General features: G+C 38.9%; 2 protein-coding genes and 1 long non-coding RNA gene across 4 annotated transcripts in view; 2 read left to right on the top strand and 1 right to left on the bottom strand.

The window, feature by feature from the left end:
- LOC148541981 (beta-microseminoprotein-like) overlaps positions 1–16,843 on the top strand; it is a 181,333-nt gene that overhangs the window by 68,425 nt on the left and 96,065 nt on the right. The gene's annotated exons all lie outside the window — the stretch shown is intronic.
- LOC148541982 (beta-microseminoprotein-like) overlaps positions 1–16,843 on the top strand; it is a 100,147-nt gene that overhangs the window by 68,426 nt on the left and 14,878 nt on the right. Inside the window, exon 1 of one of the 2 annotated variants that reach the window (XM_088475746.1) lies at positions 9,022–9,061. The exons of the other annotated variant lie outside the window; for it this stretch is intronic. Within the exon in view, the coding sequence (XP_088331872.1) occupies positions 9,029–9,061 (33 nt within the window). The 5' untranslated portion in view covers positions 9,022–9,028. Of the gene's footprint in view, positions 1–9,021; positions 9,062–16,843 lie in introns of those variants that run through there. 2 annotated transcript variants of the gene reach the window in all.
- The window catches only part of LOC148541983 (uncharacterized), a 30,274-nt gene that overhangs the window by 2,968 nt on the left and 10,463 nt on the right, over positions 1–16,843 (bottom strand). The window contains exons 2-4 of the long non-coding RNA XR_015878875.1: positions 13,345–13,528; positions 7,710–7,881; positions 2,394–2,566 (exon numbers count right to left, since the gene is read on the bottom strand). This is a non-coding gene — a long non-coding RNA (uncharacterized LOC148541983). The remainder of the gene's footprint in view (positions 1–2,393; positions 2,567–7,709; positions 7,882–13,344; positions 13,529–16,843) is intronic.

The raw sequence follows: 16,843 nt of genomic DNA, 5'->3' as shown, positions 1-16,843 counted from the left end.
TGACATAAGTATAGATACATATTTATATAAGTATAGGTTTATATATATACTTTTCAAATTTTTTAAGGTTATTGGTTATTTTCAGTATCACTATATATAGGTGAATTGGAATTCTAATTGTATATAAGCACCATTTTAATTGGAATTCTTATTATATATGAGCACCATTATAGCTAATATTGGTTTATGAGGTATATAATCTATGGGAATATGATTGTTAGGTCACTTTATATAAAAGGGGACGGTGTAGTTTTATTATATTAATTCCTACTGATATGTCTTTAATTAGGTGATGATTGCTGAAGACTCTAAGTATATGTGTAAGCCATTATGTTGCCTATTTTGGGGCATTGAGACAGTTGGAATGCAGGCTTTAGATGGCTGCTGGAACGCAAGCTTATTAGATGTCCGGGTAATAATCAGGACATCAGACGTAAATGTAAGATGGCTGCTGGAACGCACTAGGAAGAAGCCTAAGATGGCCGCTGGAATGCATTGGTAGTTAGTTAAAGATGGCCGGTGGAACGCAAGGCTGTTGGAGTGCAAGCATTGTGATATCGGTGTGAACACTTAAGCAGCTAAAGCTCCCGCGAATATTCTGAGTGTAAGTTTATTTATAGCAAATCTATAAGAGGTGGAAATTGTGGATACAAGTTTATAGCTGGGGAATTAACCCGTAGCCTTTGTGTCATTTGACATATATTTGTTGCCGGGCAACAATTAAAGATTTTCTATGGGGGAGAATCATTATATCTATAGGAATTTCAAAGGAATTTGTCATTCTAACTATTAGGAAGCTGTAAAAGTTATTGAGGACACTTTTATGAGGTTTAAAAGGGAGGTTTTATTGATTAATAGTAACTTTCCCCAGAATGATTGACAGAAAGTGACATCAGTCCCATTTGAGGATATAAAGAGAATTAGATCACACCTTTCATTATAGCTTGATCCAGGGATCAGAGCACATCAAAGTCTGTGGAGCTCCTTCAAATCAACTAGTGACTATATTGATTCCTATTAAATCTTTCCAGTATAATCCTGGTTAAGTAAAGGCTGTATTTATGTCATGTACATTCTGTATCTTGTAATTTTTCTAGTATTGTTAATGGTGATATATAAATTATTGACATGGATGTAATATTGGTGTATATGTATGCAGGTATATACTGGTATATATATATATATATATATATATATGACCAAGTTTATTATCAATTTCATTAGGCTGATTGATGTTTTAAATATGATATATTGTAGCCTCTATCAATGGAGGTATAATTATTGATATAAATTATAAGGATTTTATGTGGAATAACTCGAGAAATTGTATTGATATAAATCATGTGGAATATCCCTATAAACTGTATTGATTGACAGAAATTTTCTAATATATAGGTCCATCCTAGAGAACAGCATTGTACTTTATTTACTCTGGATTTATATTCTAATTTGATATGTACAATATTTCTGTGTATAACCTTTAAAGATGTAACTTATTGTTAGGAAGTAAGATTGACATTTTTTTACAATATGAAATGTAATTTTATATATAGGTCCATTTCAAGGACAACCTTAAGGATAATACTTTGCAAATTTCTGCTGGAATTTGTATATTTGGCATGTACGATATCATTAATATTATGAGAATTTAGACCCCACACCATTGTTTCTGTACACCCTTTTTATATATTTATTATGTTTACCTTCAATTGAAGATATATATATATGCCCCTGATGAAGTCGTAACAGACGAAACGCGTTGGGTTGTGAACTACTATCAGCAGGGTGAAACCTGCCCATTTTGAAAATCTGGCCCTTGAGGGATAATAACAGATTCCATATTGTCTTCTATATTGAATATTGAAGGAACTGTGTAAGCATTTTTTATATAATAAATTTTGGTTTTATCTATATGTCTATTAGACAAGAATTTTTAATAAATACAATATTTTCAAAGATCTAACAGTGGGCCTTTGGGCCAATCTGTCTTGGGTGTCTTTCTTGGTGAGTGGGTCTCTTTTAGAAAAGTCCAATTGAAGCCACGTGAAGCTGGTCCAGTGTAATAAAGAAGAAAAGTGGACTGTGGACTGTCATTTGAAAATTTCTTAATAGAGACTATATTGGATATTTCCATTGGTGTGGATTACACAAACATTTTTTCCATATGTCCGACATTTTTCCTATTCTATTAATGTTTGAAATTTTGTTGTGAATTGCGCCCTCATATTTTTATTTCTTTGATATATATATATATATATATAATTCCAATGCGGCGGGACTCTACTTAATGAAGACAACTGGAAACAGGGATATCACCGACGTTTCAGATCTGTTTATTGCTCCATCATCAAGGTCAAAGTGTATAATACAAATGAACACATATAAATACTTACACACAACCACGTGTGGTCCACTCCACCTGGCGTCCGGTATCAGGTCGCCCTGGGGTGACGTCATACCACCTGACCACGATGCCGGCACCTACTGATGATGCACCAACACTGGAGGTGAGAGGAATGCCCACCAGCAGCGTCCAAGTTGCCCCGGACAACATGCAGCATGGGACCTATAACAAAACACAGACAAAAAACCTGACATATATATATAAGCGGACTGCATATCATGACACATTCTATATAAGCCAGCTGTTGGCATATAGTGTATTAATACACAAAACCAATTAAATGTATGAGAAGGAAGATAGAAAAACATCTCATACAACACACTGGGAGTACCAGTAGTCAGACTCTTATGGCTAGTATGCTAAACGTATTAGTTAACAAGAAAAATATAAATATAGCAATAGCAACTAATTGAGACACATTGCCTTTGTGTATCAATCATGTAAATATACTGGACTGATATTGCATCTCAATATACCAAGCCCAAAAAGTACAACAAAACAAAATATAACAAAGGCAGTTTAGAGAGACCAGCAAAACTCCACACCCTAGCACAAAAACAAAGGCAATCTTAATCTAATTAAACCTGCTACTAGATAACATTTAGACACCACATATAGCGTATAGGTCGATCAATTATAAAAAGCAGTGCCATCCCAGATTCTCATTAAGTCCACTGGGCGCCAGTGAGTCTAATTTAAAGAGCTACCGAGATTCACATTGCAATAGTCTCCGTTATCTATCACCTCCATGGGGAGATGGTGGAATATAATCAATGATCATATAATGTAATGTGGATAAATTATGTTTTTTATGTCCCCGATATGCTGGCACTCACACAGATAAGAAGCAAAAAATTCCAGCCAAGGACCACCCCCAGGGCATCACACGAAAAGGGGAAAAAAGGTGATAGTGAAGTGTTAAAGGATAGGTGTGTAAAGATAAATCAATAAGTGTTAATGAGATGTAAAAGAATTAAAATGACAAATAATACACAAACGAATAGAAAAGTGAAAAAATATTCTATGTGAATTAAGTGGTGATGCCATGAGCAAGGTCCAGCCAGAACAATCCCGGGGGCCCCACTCCCAAACGCTCACCCCAAAATAATTATTGCTACATAATAGTAGCACCCACTCTGGGTCATATAATAACAAATTGATGTACTGCATGATAACAGTACATGTATGAGCTGAGAGCTAACTTACCTTGGAGGTACCCCAAAAAACCTCCACATGGCACTATAAGGATCAGTACCTCCTCCTAATGCTGAATCCTTTCATGCCTCCAAATTGCAAGCAAAAAATATGGTAGTTGCTCAATCAGCTTAATATACTACAGGTGCATGTAAAGGGCGGGGTTTACACTGAACACAGAAAAAAGAAAATTGCCCTCCAGCACACTGCAGATAAATCAAAAATACTTGAATCCTACATAATAATAGAAATTCAGAGGTATTGGTTTACATACATTTGCAAATATATGAATAAGCGCTGGGCCGTCGTCAAGGCTCCTCTATACCAGCGTCCCTAAAATTAAGGGGTTCACGTCCGAGAAGCAAGGCACCCCAATAAATTCCAGCCAAGGACCACCCCCAGGGCATCACACAAAAAGGGGAAAAAAGGTGATAGTGAAGTGTTAAAGGATAGGTGTGTAAAGATAAATCAATAAGTGTTAATGAGATGTAAAAGAATTAAAATGACATAAATAATACACAAACGAATAGAAAAGTGAAAAAATATTCTATGTGAATTAAGTGGTGATGCCATGAGCAAGGTCCAGCCAGAACAATCCCGGGGGCCCCACTCCCAAACGCTCACCCCAAAATAATTATTGCTACATAATAGTAGCACCCACTCTGGGTCATATAATAACAAATTGATGTACTGCATGATAACAGTACATGTATGAGCTAATTGCCCTCCAGCACACTGCAGATAAATCAAAAATACTTGAATCCTACATAATAATAGAAATTCAGAGGTAGCAAAATAATTATTGCTACATAATAGTAGCGCCCACTCTGGGTCATATAATAACAAATTGATGTACTGCATGATAACAGTACATGTATGAGCTGAGAGCTAACTTACCTTGGAGGGACCCCAAAAAACCTCCACATGGCACTATAAGATTCAGCACCTCCTCCTAATGCTGACTCCTTTCATGCCTCCAAACTGCAAGCAAAAAATATGGTAGTTGCTCAATCAGCTTAATATACTACAGGTGCTTGTAAAGGGCGGGGTTTACACTGAACACAGAAAAAAGAAAATTGCCCTCCAGCACAACAGATTGGCATATGATGGGGCAAATTTTGTCCCCATCGCAGTGCCCTGTTTTTGGAGAAAAAAGATACCTTCAAACTAAAAAAAAAAGATATCTCAGCTGGTGATTTATCAGGATCCGCCATTAGTACTTTCCTAACAGCCTCGAATCCTTTAATGTGAGGAATTGATGAATAAGTTCAAGTTTAAATTGAAGATCGTTCACGTGCCTTTTAAACTCTTTGCTATTTTCAAATTTTTTTACAGCTATATTTGGCGTGGAAAATACATAGTCTTCCACACCATTTTACTGAATTCTATAAGTCCAATGTCAAAGATTTTTCTTTCACTATTTTAGAACATGTGAAATGTGATCCGAGAGGCGAGAGTAGGGATCTTTTGCTCTCAAAGAGAGAAACATTTTGGATATATACTTTAAATTCTCTAGCCCCGAATGGGCTTAATGAAAATATAGATTTAGCTTCTTTCTTATAGGTATTAAATGAATGAATCATCACTTGTAAAACCAGTGAATGTATTGGAAATATTCTGGATCTGTAAGGGATTATCAATATATTAATTTAAGAGGGGGTGAATATATATTATTTCATTTATATGAGTTGAGTTATACATAATACATTTTAATTGACATAAGTATAGATACATATTTATATAAGTATAGGTTTATATATATACTTTTCAAATTTTTTAAGGTTATTGGTTATTTTCAGTATCACTATATATAGGTGAATTGGAATTCTAATTGTATATAAGCACCATTTTAATTTGAATTCTTATTATATATGAGCACCATTATAGCTAATATTGGTTTATGAGGTATATAATCTATGGGAATATGATTGTTAGGTCACTTTATATAAAAGGGGACGGTGTAGTTTTATTATATTAATTCCTACTGATATGTCTTTAATTAGGTGATGATTGCTGAAGACTCTAAGTATATGTGTAAGCCATTATGTTGCCTATTTTGGGGCATTGAGACAGTTGGAACGCAGGCTTTAGATGGCTGCTGGAACGCAAGCTTATTAGATGTCCGGGTAATAATCAGGACATCAGACGTAAATGTAAGATGGCTGCTGGAACGCACTAGGAAGAAACCTAAGATGGCCGCTGGAATGCATTGGTAGTTAGTTAAAGATGGACGATGGAATGCAAGGCTGTTGGAGTGCAAGCATTGTGATATCGGTGTGAACACTTAGGCAGCTAAAGCTCCCGCGAATATCCTGAGTGTAAGTTTATTTATAGCAAATCTATAAGAGGTGGAAATTGTGGATACAAGTTTATAGCCGGGGAATTAACCCATAGCCTTTGTGTCATTTGACATATATTTGTTGCCGGGCAACAATTAAAGATTTTCTATGGGGGAGAATCATTATATCTATAGGAATTTCAAAGGCATTTGTCATTCTAACTATTAGGAAGCTGTAAAAGTTATTGAGGACACTTTTATGAGGTTTAAAAGGGAGGTTTTATTGATTAATAGTAACTTTCCCCAGAATGATTGACAGGAAGTGACATCAGTCCCATTTGAGGATATAAAGAGGGTTAGATCACACCTTTCATTATAGCTTGATCCAGGGATCAGAGCACATCAAAGTCTTTGGAGCTCCTTTAAATCAACTAGTGACTATATTGATTCCTATTAAATCTTTCCAGTATAATCCTGGTTAAGTAAAGGCTGTATTTATGTCATGTACATTCTGTATCTTGTAATTTTTCTAGTATTGTTAATGGTGATATATAAATTATTGACATGGATGTAATATTGGTGTATATGTATGCAGGTATATACTGGTATATATATATATATATATATATATATATATATATATAACCAAGTTTATTATCAATTTCATTAGGCTGATTGATGTTTTAAATATGATATATTGTAGCCTCTATCAATGGAGGTATAATTATTGATATAAATTATAAGGATTTTATGTGGAATAACTCGAGAAATTGTATTGATATAAATCATGTGGAATATCCCTATAAACTGTATTGATTGACAGAAATTTTCTAATATATAGGTCCATCCTAGAGAACAGTATTGTACTTTATTTACTCTGGACTTATATTCTAATTTGGTATGTACAATATTTCTGTGTATAACCTTTAAAGGTGTAACTTATTGTTAGGAAGTAAGATTGAAATTTTTTTACAATATGAAATGTAATTTTATATATAGGTCCATTTCAAGGACAACCTTAAGGATAATACTTTGCAAATTTCCGCTGGAGTTTGTATATTTAGCATGTACGATATCATTAATATTATGAGAATTTAGACCTCACACCATTGTTTCTGTACACCCTTTTTATATTTATTATGTTTACCTTCAATTGAAGATATATATATATGCCCCTGATGAAGTCGTAACAGACGAAACGCGTTGGGTTGTGAACTACTATCAGCAGGGTGAAACCTGCCCATTTTGAAAATCTGGCCCTTGAGGGATAATAACAGATTCCATATTGTCTTCTATATTGAATATTGAAGGAACTGTGTAAGCATTTTTTATATAATAAATTTTGGTTTTATCTATATGTCTATTAGACAAGAATTTTTAATAAATACAATATTTTCAAAGATCTAACAGTGGGCCTTTGGGCCAATCTGTCTTGGGTGTCTTTCTTGGTGAGTGGGTCTTTTTTTAGAAAAGTCCAATTGAAGCCACGTGAAGCTGGTCCAGTGTAATAAAGAAGAAAAGTGGACTGTGGACTGTCATTTGAAAATTTCTTAATAGAGACTATATTGGACATTTCCATTGGTGTGGATTACACAAACATTTTTTCCATATGTCCGACATTTTTCCTATTCTATTAATGTTTAAAATTTTGTTGTGAATTGCGCCCTCATATTTTTATTTCTTTGATATATATATATATATAATTCCAATGCGGCGGACTCTACTTAATGAAGACAACTGGAAACAGGGATATCACCAACGTTTCAGATCTGTTTATTGCTCCATCATCAAGGTCAAAGTGTATAATACAAATGAACACATATAAATACTTACACACAACCACGTGTGATCCACTCCACCCGGCGTCCGGTATCGGGTCGCCCTGGGGTGACGTCATACCACCTGACCACCATGCCGGCACCTACTGATGATGCACCAACACTGGAGGTGAGAGGAACGCCCACCAGCAGCGTCCAAGTTGCCCGGACAACACGCAGCATGGGACCTATAACAAAACAGAGACAAAAAACCTGACATATATATATAAGCGGACTGCATATCATGACACATTCTATATAAGCCAGCTGTTGGCATATAGTGTATTAATACACAAACCAATTAAATGTATGAGAAGGAAGATAGAAAAACATCTCATACAACACACTGGGAGTACCAGTAGTCAGACTCTTATGGCTAGTATGCTAAACTTATTAGTTAACAAGAAAAATATAAATATAGCAATAGCAACTAATTGAGACACATTGCCTTTGTGTATCAATCATGTAAATATACCGGACTGATATTGCATCTCAATATACCAAGCCCAAAAAGTACAACAAAACAAAATATAACAAAGGCAGTTTAGAGAGACCAGCAAAACTCCACACCCTAGCACAAAAACAAAGGCAATCTTAATCTAATTAAACCTGCTACTAGATAACATTTAGCATATAGGTCGATCAATTATAAAAAGCAGTGCCATCCCAGATTCTCATTAAGTCCACTGGGCGCCAGTGAGTCTAATCTAAAGATCTACCGAGATTCACATTGCAATAGTCTCCGTGATCTATCACCTCCATGGGGATATGGTGGAATATAATCAATGATCATATAATGTAATGTGGATAAATTATGTTTTTTATGTCCCCGATATGCTTGCACTCACACAGATAAGAAGCATAACACTCCGGTGCCAATCCTTAAAACATAATAGATCCCAGCAAAGAGAGGCGGCACTCAGAGATTATTATAGAGAAAAATGTATATTAGGTATACATAGAGGCAATGTTTCGAGGTGTAACCCTCTTTCTCAAGCCTACACCATTGCAATACAGACAAAAATGATGTATTGCAAAGGTGTAGGCTTGAGAAAGAGGGTTACACCTCGAAACGTTGCCTCTATGTATACCTAATATACTTTATGCTATATAATAATCTCTGAGTGCCGCCTCTCTTTGCTATCAGGCACATACTATTGAAATGTCTTTGGTCAGAAAAGTACATAGAAGGAGTTAACAGTAAATCATAGCATTGAATTGTCTTGCAAGTATGTTGCAGTGGTCAACATTTGCTTTGAATTTAGAAATTGCATTGCTCAATATTGACAAATAGTGGGCTCCACAGTACTTAAATAACAACTTTCCAGGGACATTATGTTCAGTCTCTGCAGAGAACAATCCACGATGGTAAGTTTATTTTGCTTGGCAACAGTACAACATATTAGAATTAATAGACACATTTGAGTTTACTTTATTAAATGTTTTCATACAATATTATAGTATGGCATGTTAAATAAACCAGCAACTTTATAATTAATGTAACAATATCACACAAAATAATTAAATCATTACAAATATTATTGAATTAAATATGTGGTAACACATGATGTATCCAAAACATTCTTAGTTTTATAATTCTGAAATAGAACAAGCGACAAAATATAATTACTATATAATTACTAATATATCACTATATTTATACAGTGTACATACTGTAATATTATTATTATTATTACTATTACTAATATAATTATATTTTATTTATGTAGCATGTAATAATTGTGAATATCTAACATGTGCTGCCCTGTGACTAGATCAGACAAATTCCTTCATCAGATTTATTTATATATAAGTGGGGATTGAATACAAGTGTAGAAAAGTTTTTTACGTCTGCTGAAAGATGTATAAAGACACACTCACGATGAAGAGGGCACAGCTTCCTTATTTAAATCAACATGAAAACCGCTGAAGCTGTGTCTCTGACATCTACTTGTAAATAAGTAACTTGGGGGTCTATGTACTAAGCCTAGGAGAAAGATAATCTAAACTGATATAAAGTACCAACCAATCAGCTCCTAATCGTCACTTTAAATGCAGTTTGAAAAGTGACAGGAGCTGATTGGTTGGTACTCTATCTCCGTCCACTTTTGCTCCTTCCAAGGCTTAGTACATCTACCCCTTGATGTCTGTCACTAACTTCTCTGTATCTGGATTATTATTACAGATAAGCACAATAATTTTTTTCCTTTACAAGTTTCAAATATTTTTGGTATTAATGAATTGTTACAGATTTGTAAATCAATTTGCCAAAATAGAGTCATTGTCCCAATATTCCCATTTACCTCTAATTATAAGTAAAGTCACCATGATTCTAACACAGTGGTTCTCAAACTCGGTCCTCAGGACCCCACACAGGTCACGTTTTCCAGGGCACCCAGCAGGTGCACAGGTGTATTCATTACTCACTGACACATTTTAAAAGATCCACAGGTGGAGCTAATTATTTCACTTGTGATTCTGAGGAAACCTGGAAAACATGTACTGGTTGGGGTCCTGAGGAACGAGTTTGAGAACCTGTGTTCTAACAAGTAGTAGTAGAACAGAGAAAATGATTCACAGTTGGTGCTGGAAGGTTTATGTGTAGACCATTGCGAAGTAAAAATAGCCCCTGAAAATTCAGCAGTTGGACCTAGCTGTCCCCAATCTTTGCTGGTTGTAGTTTTCATTTCTCACCTGTTTAATGTTCAAACTACTGCAAACATTAAGCTAAAATTTAACTTGCCAAGCCTAAAGACGAGGTGTTCTTTTCTTTTTGTTTTATAACTATACTATACTTTATCACAAATAGTTACATTACAGTTACATTACAGCAATAAAGAAGCATAAGATAACTGTTGCCATGTTTTTACAATGGGTATAAGCATGCTCACAATATCATAAAACCATAATATCAGTAGTCAAGTAAATAACCAAGATAACAAACATTGGGGGGAATTCAAATCAATGTGCTATTGAATAGCGACAGGAGGGACTCCCGAAGCTATTCAATACACTGCGCTAAGGATTTCTTCTCGCAACCCCCTGCCTGGGGATGCGAAGAGAAATCCGTCCAGAGTGCCGGGAGTGCGGCTGTTCTTCTACACAGCGCAGCGCTAACAGCCGCACGCCCGGCACTTTGGTCAGAGAATGCCGGTCACCGCGCCTTAACACCCTTGTTAAGGCGCGATTACTGGCATTCTCTGACCACACAGCGCACTGAATTGAATAGCTTCGGGAGCTCGCTCCTGGCGCTATTCATTTCGCATTGAATTGAATCGCCCTAAATTAAACCGTAAAGCACATGGGTTGGTCATTTGCATATTATCCAAAGTAATTGCAAAATTAATTTACATTATGCTGCATAAAAAAAATCTGTACAGAATAAAACATTCTCAGTTTTATCATAATTAAAGAGATACAGGAGTGTCCTCTACCAGTAATCTAGTCTCGTACCGGGGACTGTGTCCAAGGAAAATGTGCATGTAACGAAGCTGAAAGATAGGCTAGGTCTGTTTCTCTTTATGCTGTAATGGGTGCATCCAGTCCATTTGGGACACCTTATACATTTCTTTTCAAAAGAAAACAGATTGTTGGAGATTGATCCTCAATCCACATTTGCATTATATGATTTCTAGCAACAGCAGAAATGATACGTAATGTTTCCTACTTGTCTTAGGACCTGATACAAAGATAGATGGTATTGCACAGCCACAGGGAAGAAGCTGTGCAATACTTTCCAACTAAAATGCAAATGCAGCAGGAGGTCTATGTAGGAAATAGACGTCTTCTCCATTCACACCCGATCCGAGTGCAGCATCCATAGACACTGTCTAGGACCAAAATTGTGACCATCATGACCATCGGTTGCATTGGTTGCTGCTTTGGTCAGGCTGTCTAAGCCGGGCAGCCTGGTTCAACAAGTCTGCAACCGATGATGCAGACCCTGGGCTCGGCACACATCCAAAACCGCTTTGGAGTAAGTCCTGCACCTCCGCAGACCCCAAACAATCGGTTTTGCGTAAAGAGTGGTGATTACCCTCCAGGGCCGGATTAAGGGGGAGCGACAGGGGCGGTCGTCCCTGGGCCCCCATACATGGAGGGGACCCCACTAGCAGTGGTGCGCTGTCTGCACCTGCCGCTAGTGTCCCTCCCGCTAGTGTAGTGTAGACCGCAATGAGCGCGGTCCACACTACACAGTGGCAGCTGTGTGTTTGTTACAGGCAGCAGCCTATGAGAGTCAGACAGACTCTCATTGGCTGTCGCACAACGGAGGGAGCCGGCTGGAGCTCACTCATGAGCTCCACCTTACGGCTCACCCCGCAGCGTGTGATGATGGCAGAGACGTCATAACACTGACGTCTCTCCCATAGTGCAGGAGAAGAGGCGGGACTCGGACTGCGGCGGTCACATCAGGAACGGTGATTCAGGTAAGTTGTGATTTCTTTTTTTTGAGTGTTTGCATAAGGGGCACTGCTTAGGGGGGGCAGCTACAGAGGGGGGCTGCTACAGGGTGCACTGCATAGGGGGGCACTACAAAGGGCACTGCATAGGGGGGTGCTACAGAGGGCACTGCATAGGGGGGGTGCTAGAGATGGCACTGCATAGGGGAGGTTGCTACAGGGGGCACTGCATAGGGGGGGTGCTTCATGGGGGCACTGGGGGGGTGCTACTAGGGTCAGTGTATAGGAGGGACTGCTACTGGGGGCACTGTATAGGGGGGACTACTACTGGGGGCAATGCATAGGTGGGGACTACTACTGGGGGCACTATATAAAGGGCCCTGCATAGGGGGGACCACTTCTGGGTCTAGGGCACTATATAAGGGGCACTACTGGGGGCACTGTATAGGGGTACCACTACTGGGGGCATTATATAAGGGGCACTGCATAGGGGAGGACCACTACTGGGTCTGAGGCACTATATAAGGACCACTATTGGGGGCATTATATAAGGGGCACTGCATAGGGGGACCACTATTGGGGGAACTGCATAAGAGGCATTACTACAGGTGACACTGCATAGGGGGGGCTACTACAGTGGGCACTGCATAGGCGGGACCATTACTGGGGGCACTGCGTAAGGGGAACTACTACAGTGGGCATTGCAAGAGGGGCATTACTACTGAGGTAAATACAAAGAAAAAATTTTTTCCTAGGGTGACAAGAAACGGTGGTATATAGGGGCCCTCACAAGTGTGTTGCCCAGGGGCCCCCACAGACCTTAATCTGGCCCTGTTACCCTCAACACTGCATATTAAGAAGACTGAGGAACATAACTCACTAGATGCTTGGAAACAAACTGCTGAACTTGCCTTCAAAATAGCTTAATATATGGGAAAGTAACAAAGATTCATGCACAGCCTTATATTTTACATTACATGTACATGACTCAGGCAATCCAATTAGACATTGTCATTGTGGTGACAAATTATGATATGTACTATGAAGCATTTCCCTGTAAAATGGTCACAGAACAGAAGATTTTAAAATTTATATCCAAATTGATATCTGGATAAACTCCTAAATTTATATATATATATATATATATATATATATATATATATATATATATATATTAATATATATTAAATTTATTCTGGTTCACAGAAGTATATATTTAGGAAAAATACAATACGATGCTCATTAACCTACCATTTTACTCTCACTGTCACTCCTAATAGGGAGACAGCACTGCACACATGGGTAAATTACACACAGTAAGTAACCTCAACTTTCTGTCCTGCCCCTCACAGTCTTGGAACATTCACAACTTTTCACAGTGCTGCAAGGTGCATCTGCCCGAATAAGAAGCAGTGTTGACAGTGGAGGTTCTTTTCTAGAAAAAATAAAACAATGCATGCTTCTTTGAATTGGTCATTACACACATAGAAAGTTGCAAGAACTTTTGGCTGAATATCCACCTGGAGAGATTGGTGACCTTCTCTTATACACTATAACAGCTGATGTGAGCCTGCTCAACCCAGCATTTGTCAGAATCCTTACTTATCTAAAGTAAAGACACAGGAGACTTAAATGGTGGTGAAAAAGGGATGAATTTTAATTAGGAATAGGTATAAAGTATGGTAGCAAAGAAAGAACAGTGAGACGCCAAAAGCTATCTGCAACCACAACATAAAAATTGGACAAGATAGGGCTAACTGCCAGCGTGTCGGCAATAACTCCAAGCTTAGATGAGGGTCAATTACCAGTTCATCACTATCAACTAAGGTTTTTAATGGGGGCCAACTTCCAGCCCATTGCCAATTACTCAGGGTTTAAATGGGGGCCAATTACCAGTCCATTGCCAACATCTCAGGGCTTAGATGGGGGCCAATTGCTAGTCCATTGCCAACAACTCAAGGTTTATATGGGTGCCAATTGCCAGCCTATCACCATTGAAGCCAACTGCTAGCCCATCACCATTCTCCTCTCCCAATAACACAAATAAGCCCATCTGTATTTGTGGTGCTGCTAAGCCCTGTAAGGTAAAACTCAGCCTATGCCATGTATTGGTAGGGAGAACACCTTGGGGCTGCAGCACAGTCTAAATTAAAATAGGGGAGCCACACCAACTGCCCTTTTAAATGCTGCTAATCATCGATGGCTGGGACTCACTGGCAGTTGGTGTTGCTCCCCTATTTGAATTTTGGACTGCGCTGAGCCCCACCTGTGGAGTCGCCACTGATTGCTACCATTCTCTCCTGCAGTCACAATAAAGCGAACCACTAAAATAAGGTTTAAGGGAAGGGATTTCCCAAGAAAAGAGAGGTAGAAACTAACTACATAACCAGATAAAACCTACACCACACATCTCCACCTGAAACAAAACACCACAACACAAATGCTTAAAAATGCCTTGTTTAAAAAATCTAATGGCCAATAGACTGCTACTCCACAGATTCCCTGTTAGAGCAGGATCTGAACAACACATACAACCAAATTATCAAAGATGGAACCTACATTTTTGTACTTGTCTTCAATTAGAGCATACTATATTACTGACCATCCATAAGGTATATAATCACAAGCAGTGGCAGATTTGACCTACTTTGACTGCCTGTGGCTTCCCATTGGAAGTGCTTCTGCCAGTCACACACAGGACAGGCAGCCTCAGGGTGTTTTCTTCCTCTGGGACAGCCAGCACAGGCTGCGATTAGCAGAGAGCATGCTTCCAGTGGTCCCTACCCAGCTTCTAGAGGCTGCAGCCAATGCAATTCCTAGCAGCCACAGTTATGCATATGCAAGGTGCCACCACCGCATATGCGCATTCGCCAGTCCCGCCTTCCAGAACCATTGTGCAGGCACCGGGACATGGCCAACTGGCGATGGACTGCAGTGTCTCCTCCTCTCCCAGGTCAGAACACCGGCTGCTCCCCTCATCTAAGAGGGTAGGAGCCACTTCTCATCACAAATATACTGTTCTGAAGAAAGTTTGGAGGTTAATACTAAAGCTCGGTACACACCTGGCCGATCATCCGATATAGATTGATCGCACCAACGATTGTATAGGTATGTATGCCATCCCATTGCTCCTGGCATTAGCCAATAAATGGGTATGGGAGATTGCATCTTATGAGCTGTTTAATATTTGTTGGCCTGACCTCCAGAACCCATAGAAGCAAATTATTATTTATCATGTATCTGTGCCATCCTTGGTAAATGAATGCCATTATGTCTGAATTTGATAAGAATATTAACATCCAAACCATATAAATGGAAACTGAAAGTGACAAAATGCTCCAAGAATTCTATTTGTATTATTGTATATTATATAGGTACCTAACATGTTCACTAATTATAGGTTACAATATTGATCTCTGTGTTATATTTCGATCCATCAAATGCTTTAGGTATTGTATTTTGATCACTAGAATAGTCTATTTATTGTGTTATGGTCACTAGAATACTTTTTGTATGATATATTGGTCACTAGAATAGTCTCTATCTTCACTGAATTGATATTGATAATATCATCCCATAATTAAATACATATGTAATTGAAACACCTATTTTCAATGCCTGTGTATTTTTTTAACCTAAGGGCCTGATTCAGAGATCAGAGACGTCACTGGGTCCTAGTGCACACTCTTAATTCCTCTAATTTCCCTCTTAATTGAAAGGGGGTGTGGCTAACCACACAGGGGAGTGGCCTCACAGAGACTCCCGATAGAGTCACTCTGGGGTAGTGCCCATTATTCCCAGAGATGCTGGGCTGTCCCTGGAAATTGTGTCTGCCTGCACTGCCTCCTCTGTGACAGGAGCCGAGTGCTGCAGGAGAATGTCACACTGCAGCACCCACCTCCTGTCACTGAGGAGGAGCTAGCATTTTGGTATCACCCCCTCCAAGAGTGACATCCGCTATGGCCTGCACACTGCCATCCAGTGCATGCATAGAGACACCCACTGAAAGCATCTCACATCCACTGCTCACGCACAAAACCATAAATAATCAGAAAAATGTAATGCAGTTCAGGCGGCCATCAGCCTTCTGAGTAAGTCTAACATGCCTCAGACACAGTATGTCTCCAGACATGCTCTCCTGCTGCGGGCAAAGACGCAGTGGCGAATTTATGCATGCCCTGAAGCCCTGTAATCATTGGGTCATGATACACCTGCATTTGCCTAACCACCCCCCTTACCTCCCCCTGACTACATGTCACTCATTTTGTAAGTGATCCCTCTGTGCGAGCGCAATCACAATTCAATAGCTGCGTTTGCACAGTGTAGCTTACAAACATGCGCAATGGCAAACAATCGCTTAGTCTGTGTAAATGTTGCCAATGCGTCCATCTCTGTATCAGCCCCTAAGGCAAAGATCTATCAAAGGTAGAAATTACCACTGTGAAAATGTACTTGCAAAACCTACAGCTTCTCTGGGTTTTAAGGGCCTGATTCAGACCCGTTCACTAGGATGCCTTCGGACACAGCCGTCAGCAGCCTGAATATGCAAATGCCGCGATCGCTAGCAAGACATTAGCATGCCCACTATGTCTTGCCATGCGATCGCGATATGTATTTAGATGCCGACCAGTCTGACAAAAGACGCCTACTTTCCCTTCGTAACATACGTAATCTCCAGGAGGTGTATTAAACAATCAGTAACATCGAGTAACATCGGAATCATACGCAGCACTTGTGGCTGACCATACCC

The sequence above is a fragment of the Taudactylus pleione genome, unplaced genomic scaffold, assembly GCF_031769625.1.
Source record: "Taudactylus pleione unplaced genomic scaffold, aTauple2 ptg000016l, whole genome shotgun sequence".
Lineage (NCBI taxonomy): Eukaryota > Metazoa > Chordata > Amphibia > Anura > Myobatrachidae > Taudactylus > Taudactylus pleione.
Note: the sequence above shows the minus strand (reverse complement) of the source record. Positions and strands in the feature narration are given on the sequence as shown.